The sequence below is a fragment of the Ziziphus jujuba genome, chromosome 9 (assembly GCF_031755915.1).
Source record: "Ziziphus jujuba cultivar Dongzao chromosome 9, ASM3175591v1".
In the NCBI taxonomy this organism is placed as follows: Eukaryota; Viridiplantae; Streptophyta; class Magnoliopsida; order Rosales; family Rhamnaceae; genus Ziziphus; species Ziziphus jujuba.
In genome coordinates, this window is record NC_083387.1 from 29294731 (window position 1) to 29303206 (window position 8476).

Here is an 8476-nt window from a genome sequence, read left to right on the forward strand (position 1 = left end):
TAAAAATTTTGTCCCTGCAGATAAAATACCCAATTTGTTATTGTGAAGCCTTCCTTTCGTCCGATCCTTCTGGCACAGAAAGCTGGAGTGTTGTAGTTTCTAATACATGCTTGAGTAGTTTTGCAATCTACACGCATGGAAACACTAGTATACTAGTACTACATGGACTGAATTTGGCTATCTACCATTGTGCAAGAGTATATTATGGGATAATGATAAGCTCTATGCATTGTCCAATGAGAGCTCAATTGAAGCTTGGGAATTTGAAAAAGACAACTTTTCCTATTAAAGTTGCTTCCTTGAATACAAGGATCATATAAAATAAAAAAAATAAAAAAAATCTTCCTGAAAATAGAAAACCAGATGATTACTACTCGGTGGAATCATTGGAGGACGTTTTACTTGTGATAAAAGCTTTTGACGGTGGCAAACCCGATAGACCGAAACATGTTTATGTGTACAAGGGGAAAAGTGGGAAAATGTTAGAGAATTTGGGAGACCCAATTCCTCTTTTAACCAAAAAGGGATCGACAGTGTCGTTTTCGGCTCGAAATTCTTTAAAATGACAAGAAAATTCAATATACATCCAGGATGAACACTTGTGGATCGATAAGCATCCGACTAAGAAAGCTGGGAGTATATAACTTAGAAGAAAAGGTTGCAAAGCCATTTTTTTGTCAACCTATTGGTATGTGGTATGTTAATAGGCCCGGACCCGTATTTTGGATTGTTGATAATCCCATGCCACGGATGCGTTTCACTGTGTTGTCGTTATGTCATGTGGGCGGTTGGTAACTTATGATCGATTTTTATCCGACCAAGCTACCTTCCATCCTTTTTTATTTTTTTAATTTACAGTAAGGTTGTCATACCTTTCACTTGCAAATTTTAATTAGATCTATACTTGTTCTTCTTATTTAAATAATAGTTTTTCTCTGATAAAATCTCCAAAATATTTTCACATTTTGAACTCCAAAATCCGAGATCATGTAGAATTTTCTCCTTTTATTTTTTTTTTAAACTGTATTTTTTATTTTCTTCCTAATTTTCTTTGAAAGATTGAATGAAGATTCAAATTCTTTTGTCCTTTATATGGATTACAAACACCAAACATTGCCCCAGTGTGCCGCATCTAGGCAACAACTTAAAATAAAAGTCCATTTTTTATAAGGTTAGCCCTTCTTTTGTGAGGGCCCTAGGAAAAGGCCTAAGTGACCAGAACCTTTAGGCGGCCCTGGGTTTACAATCACTTAAAAAAGCCCTAACCTTAAAGAGGTCTTTGCCATTACACATCTATCATCCTCTCTCTTTTACATCACATTGCGAGTCGACCTTTCTCTTAAATATAAGACTCCCAAATGTTATGCGACACAAACTTACTTTTATAACATAGCACATCATAAACTTACATGACACCAGCAGAATTTTATTCACCAGCCTCTCACTCGCTCAGTATCAACCTAACTTCGAATTCAAGGTTCGCTCTATCAGACTTAAACCCCAAGCTTGCGCTCCATGGAAAATCTGCTAAACACCACACACCACCTTTGCGAATTTACCACAAAACCCTACTAAGTTGCCATATTTCTGCCAACTTTTAGCTTATGCTGCGGTGCCTGCTTGTTCGCATAGGTCCAATAGATCCAATGTCTGCAGAATCACCAAAGAATACCATGAACTAAAATATTATATCATCCCAACACAGACAATCAAGACGATTTGTCTGACAAATTGCAGCAGAACACTAACTCTGGATATTGCAAAAGGATTTACATGGAAATGAAACACGAACAAAAAAATAAAAAGGATAATAAGGTCTTTATATTCCATCATACCTCTGGGACTGATAGCTCCAGACGAAACTTGGGACCATCATAGTGATGCAACACTGGCCTAAATGCATCCTCTTCCAAAGCTTTACAGAGTTTTCTAATTCGGATCCTTACCTATTGTTCATAAGAGAGGGAAAGTGTTATGTCTCTGGTAAGCATTGATAAATGTTTCATCTCCCAAATACAACAGCTGAACGATGTTTTGCAACTCCTAGATCCAAGTTTTACCTGGGCAGGAAACCTCGACTCTCCTTTACACTTCTTATCTTCCCAGGCAGTTGGATCAATGTTTGAACCACCAAAACTTGCTGCCTGTAGAAAACAAGTTGAGAAACTCAGCTAACCAGAGAATTAAAATAGATAAATAAATAAATAAAAAAGCGAACTACCTCATGGTACCATAAATGGAAGAAACTATTCATTACATGCAAAACTTGAAAAGACAAATGAAAAGAAAAGGGAAAGATAATCAAATCTGTCTTCTAGACCTATAATTAGCAACTACCAAGAAAGGGTTTCCTGCCACAGGTTAATCTCGCTTTTCAAAATAGGGGCACTAAATAGAATCATCAACACATAAGGGAAACTTTTCCAAAACATGCCAGTTGGAAGCAAAAGTTAAAACATCAGACAAGAATAATGAGAATGCAAGAATATTAGAGAAGAGATACATGCAGTACCAAAATATATTAACTAACTATTTGGAGAACAAACCTCAAAAATCCCATGCAACTGGTGAGTAGTATAGTTGTAGAGAAACAGAGGCAAGCCTGGTGTTATTGCCCGAACAGAATCCCTGTATCTTGGAGGTAAACCTGCCCAATGAAAATGAATAATCAATACAATAAGAATCTTAACTTCATGGTCATAAAGCAATAAATCAATAAATCACATAACGACAGACATATGTTGCATTTATTGTTATTTCCAGTAACTGTTCCACAGTCTGAGCAATAGGAACAATCAAAAGGATTCTAAAAAAGTTTCAAAAAACAATGCAACCATACTATGATCTTAACCTTTCAAGGACCTGAACACCTTAATTAATGTCCAGGCTTCAGGCCAGAAAAAGTGAAAAGATTTTTTAAGATAAGCTAAGAAAGATTACCAAATAACTGCCGCTTTAAATCTTCCTGCATTGTGTCATTGTTACATACAAAGATGTATCCTCCAAGCACCTCATTCCGCGGAAGTGTCTCAGTCGCTGGCAAGGTCTTGAACCTTTTGTCAACAGCATTGTTTGCGTTGCCGTTTTCATTGTTATTGCTGCTGTTGCTGTTGCTGTTGCTGTTGTTGTTTAAGTCCTTAGTGCTGATGTTATTACCAGTATACTTGTTACTGGTAATGTTACCCACAATGTTCGCATTGTTTTTCTGGTACACAGCGTTCATATTGTACATGCCATTTCTGAAGGAACCTTTGCTCACATTTTCAGTTATTTTAGATTCCAAGTTCAACATGTTGAAGTTAAGGCTTTCAAATTTGTTATCTTCTTGGTAACCAAATTTGTCCTTTGACCTTGTTTCAGCAGGACCGTTTGAAAGATCAAGGTTATTCATACGCTCACCCTTTGATCTTGTCTGCGCAGCCAATTTTGAAGCAACCATTAACCACTTGTGATCCTCAGAGACCTTGGACTGCCCTCGAAGTTCATCACCTAATTGCCAAAAGCTGTTCAAGCTCTCCATCTTGAAAAACCAACTGGCATTGATAGAAAGAAGATCCTTTTAAATGAGTATTGAAAAATAACAAAGGAACAAAAGAGTATTTAGTTGGCTAAAAAGTCAAGAGCATATAGTAAACTGCACAAGAAAGATGGAACATCTACAATTAGTTCAATAAAATAAGACAATTAAAATTAATAACTGACCGAATTCCACTTGCAACTTCAGTTGAAAGCATCAATGACAGGTCAAATCACTTAACAGAGGACAAATAGATAATATATTGGTTCAACAGATTAAGTAACAAATTGGCATGTAATAATACCATAAAATCTATTAATTCAAACAAAACCAAATAAAGAATGATCTCAAATCATCTTTAATAATTACTAAAAGTCTAAAACAAAAATATTTTCAAAGTATATTGCAATGCTACTTGGGCATCTAATTATACAGATATATAACCCGAAAAGAGCTGAACACAATGGGAAAGTATGAAGCTTTCAGCATAGTTCTATTGAAAACTGGATAATGTAAGATATTTAAAACACCATTTCTCAAAGCAGATTCTCAGCATCTGCAACCTACTTACTTTTCAAAGGCTTTCACAGAAAATGTAACAAAAAATAACTGGGTCCCTAGCATAATGCATATCAAGTAACTTTCTAAGCCAATTCACAGAACAAACAAAGAAACACTTGAAGCTCACGTTTGAAATTTAAATACATATCCATGCACATTTAAGACCGCATAAGTGATAAGCCAAAAAGCTTTGATTGTGTGAATAGGATTTGTTCTTATGAAAGAAAAAGACTTTCCTAAAATCCAATTTCTATAGAACATCTAATTTTAGAGTTATCAGATGGAGACCTGAATGTTAGAATAATCTAAAAGAGGTAAACTCTTTACACCGTGAAGACATCTAAACCATCAATTTATGAAACTTTGACTTTCTAAGTTTTATGAAAGACTGAATAATAATTTCCACGGTTCCCAATTACGTTTTGCAGGAACACATACTGCAAGACGAAATCTTTGAAAAAATTTGATACTCTTCACCATTAGGTTTTTATTGGAAATCTTCTCAAGATTCAAAACATCAATATTATATATTCAAAAGAACAAAAAAGAAAATAAAAAAATAATTAATGAAAAAGCACACGCACGCGCAAAAAATGTAGTTTTTTCAATATTTTATAATTTATCCCCTTGGATGCTAAGTGGAACAAACACAGATAAACAGATACAGAAAGAGTAATTTATCTTTCAGCATGCAAGATGGGATCCAAAAATAGTCAAGCTAGAACTCAAAAGTCAACATGATATCCAAAGACTAGCCTTCTTTTACTTTCCTCCATTTTGCCATCAACCAAAACAGAGGTGAAAAGGAATACTAGATCTCAAAGTCAACGTAGTTAACCAGGAGAAAAAAATGAAAAAAGAAAAAATTCTGAAACAAACACAGTTTGTAAGTGAAAGATGACCAACATTACTCCAAATCCAAGAAAAAACAAAACAGAACACACAAATCAAACAAGCTTCTTCAACACATCAACATATATCAACTAAATCAAAGATCCAAAACAACCATTTCAGAACCTCAAATTACAAAACGAAACAGAAATTTAACACAAAAACAAGCACTAGAAAAAACAACAAAAGCAAAAAATAAAAATAAAAAATTAAGAAAACAAAAAAGCAAATTATGCAAAAATGAGGCATAATTACCAAATAGAAAGCGAGCTAAGCAAAGAAAAGCTTCCAGTTTAAACTCTTAACGACGATAATTAAGGCCTTGACTGTTGAAGATTTTAGAGGTTTCAGTTTTTGTTTCTCTCTGATGAAATTAGCCCTAGATTTGGGGATCAGAGAGAGTGAGAGAGAGAGAGAGAGAGAGAGAGAGTACCTTTTATCTGCTTTAGCTATGAAACCCGGAGACACGGCAGAGGACGATAACAGGTGGATTTTTTTAGTGCATTTTATAGTCCGCTATGCCGCAAATGCCCGTGTGGTTTTCCTCATTTTTACGTTTCTTGCCACCTTAGGTGGATTTTTGAATTTCTTTTTGTGGTCTCAGTTTTCTACAGTGTTCACTTCTGTGGCCTTCGCAGTTACTTACTACCACTGCTCAGTATACCTCCTCAGTATAATATTATCTTGTTTGCAAAATTAATAATAATAATAGTATTATTTTTCTGTCTAGCCATATTAAAAAAATTGCCTCTTTCTCATCACAACTCACAAGTTAATTTAATTTCTTATACAAAAAATTTACAAAATGAAAGATAGTATACAAAATGAGTTATAAATTTTTTTTTTGTTGTTTTTTTTTTTTTTTTTTGGGCTTAAACTTATAAGTTAATCCTTTTATTCGTTAAGAATATGTTTTGTCAATTTATGAATTAAAGAATTTGTATTAGCAGTAAAAGAAGCAATAATTCCTTCTAATTATGTCAAATATCAAACGGAATTAATTTTGTCTTTATATAAACCAATCTCTGTCCGTTAGTTCTTGAAAATTTTGCTCAATATAAATGACCTTTCAAATATTATATACATAATTAGTTTTTTTTTTAATTAAAATTATTGCTTATTCTATGATCTCCTTACCACAAATTATTTCAATTTTCATAACCTACATTTTCTTTTTCAAATGTACTTAAAGAAGATTGCTAAAATCTGATTTTCAAATCATGAAACCTCAAAGTTAGGATTGTCATTGGATTCCTGTTGTTCTCTTTCATCGAATATTTATTTTTTAAAAAAAGAAAGAAAAAAAAAAAGTTTAACAAGTGTCACTACGTTTTAGAACAAATTTAAGAACCAAAAAGGTAACAATCGATGTTCGTACTTGTCGGTTGCAAGATAACGTTTTTAATGTTACTAACTCAAAGTTCACTTTGTAAATTAAATCATATAATATATCCTTACAGTATAATTTGTATAAAAATGATTGTTTACAAATTTATTTATTCCATTTTACTTCGGTATTCTGTAATGTAGGGCTAATTCAACTAAATTTATTAGATAAAAATGTATGATTGAACTGAAATGGTAAAGAAAACAAAAGTTTAAAAGGGTAATATAGCGAGGTTTCTAGTTTACATAATAAAATACAAAAATGTTTTAATTTAGGGAATAGAATATAATTTACTCCCCTGTCCAATAATATGTGTGTGTGTATATATATATATAATTAACTCTAATTAATTAATAAAAATAATATTAAAAAAAGCTCTGTTTGCTGAGGTTTGATTTTTGAGGTATAAAGATTAAAAAAAAAAAAAAAAAAAAAAAAAGGTCATGGGATACCATATGTGCTTTTGTATGAGTCTCACACAAAGCAGGTGATTCAATTTAAGTGCTGTCGGCAACATTTGCTTTTTATCATGCTTACCTTTCCTTCTCTGTCCTTTAGCGTTTGAATTTTGAATACAAAATCATTTTTATCCTACCCTTCTCAATTATTTTCGTTTTTTCACTCTCTTCTTCTTTTTTACCATTTTATTTTTTTTCTATTCAAATTTATTTACTAAAACAATGTTTAACTGATAATATTGACAAAATCCATTGTTTCTAAAGGTTAACGTGATAATACATACAACATTTGTTCATCCATACATATTTATTATATACTCATATTAATCTGTAAAAGAAAATACATATTTTATGGTCATATTGCTACTATACGTACTTGTGATTTCAAAGACACATGGGGGCAGAAATGTAGCCCCAAAATTTAATTATAGTGGGCTAATCACTCAATGCCAAATTTTAATTTAGGAATTGAAAAAAAAAAAAAAGAAAGAAAAAGAAAAAAGAAAACATGTGCTAAGAAATATTGGCTGGCACATCACTTTCTTAGTAAGCTACAGCGTCTAAATCCATTGTTCCATTGAGGGAGTCCATAATCCTTTAGTCATCCAATACCATTTTTATAAGTTATTAAAAAAAAAATTGAAAAAAACAAAGAAGAACAATAAATATATGAAGCATCCCTTTGTTATGTTCCTTGAGCTACAGACCAACAACTTTTTTTAAATATAAAGATTGTGTTGTGGTATCATTTTTAATATAGTTGGTGAGATTGGTTGCCTTGTAACGTATAGGGTGTGGAATCAACATCAATTTACATCAATTGGGCCTTTCATGCAATTTTGATTGTAACATTATTATTATTATTTTTTTTTTCAGAAAAGGACCAATTTGCTGATAATATAAACATATTTAGGCAAGTGTTCCTTTAAGCCAATATATTTGACCAAAAAAAAAAAAAAGAAAAAAAAAATCATCTTAGTCCTTAAATAGGTGTATCCAATCTTGCATAAGCAGTGACAAATTATACATGGTTAAAGTCATGGTTTAGTTTATTTTTATTTTTATTTTTTGCAATGTGATTTGTACACTATTAAATGATTAATATAGTAGTTACAAAAATATATTGGTACGGAATACACAATGAGGCATCGTTGGCAGTATTCTGTGGAACATTTACACATGGGTTTCAAATATTAACATTATTACGATAAGTAATAATTAAGCCCTAACGAATGGATTGTAAAGGACAAAAAAGTAATGGTATTTTTTTCCCCTTAAAAAAATATGTTTTTCATTTTTTTTTTTTTTTTTGTTGGTGAATAAAAATATGTTATTGCTGGGTGGGCTAGTAGTGGAAAGGATTATATATGCCATTATATGATTGATAAATAAAGTAATTTTTCCTTCTCCTTCTTTTGTTTTGTTTTGTTTTTTTTTTTTTCTCCTTTTTGTGGAAGGAATGGTCCACATCGTAATTGATGACATGTTTTAACTACAATAATCTAATTTGGGAATATTACCCAAAAAAATAATTTAAGAAATTTCATTATAAAAATATCTCACTCTTAAATACTTTAATTAATTTTAATTGTATCATTTCATGTGTATGTGTGTGTGTGTGTGTGTGTGTGTGTGTGTATATATGTATCATAAGAATTCATA

The 8476-nt window shown here is 31.9% G+C and overlaps 1 protein-coding gene across 2 annotated transcripts; it reads right to left on the reverse strand.

The window, feature by feature from the left end:
* Positions 1-1144: 1144 nt before the first annotated feature.
* LOC107427945 (B2 protein) lies at positions 1145-5559 on the reverse strand. 2 transcript variants are annotated; one of them, XM_016038358.4, is made up of 6 exons: positions 5403-5559; positions 2941-3533; positions 2547-2647; positions 2061-2144; positions 1836-1946; positions 1145-1650 (listed from the first exon to the last, which is right to left on the reverse strand). In XM_016038358.4, the coding sequence occupies exons 2-6, from the start codon at positions 3518-3520 to the stop codon at positions 1603-1605; spliced, it is 924 nt and encodes a 307-aa protein (XP_015893844.3). In that variant the 5' UTR covers positions 3521-3533; positions 5403-5559; the 3' UTR covers positions 1145-1602. The 2 variants fall into 2 exon arrangements, with proteins under 2 accessions (XP_015893844.3, XP_015893843.3); XM_016038357.4 differs by lacking the exon at positions 5403-5559 and adding an exon at positions 5225-5386.
* Between the last annotated feature and the right edge of the window lie 2917 nt (positions 5560-8476).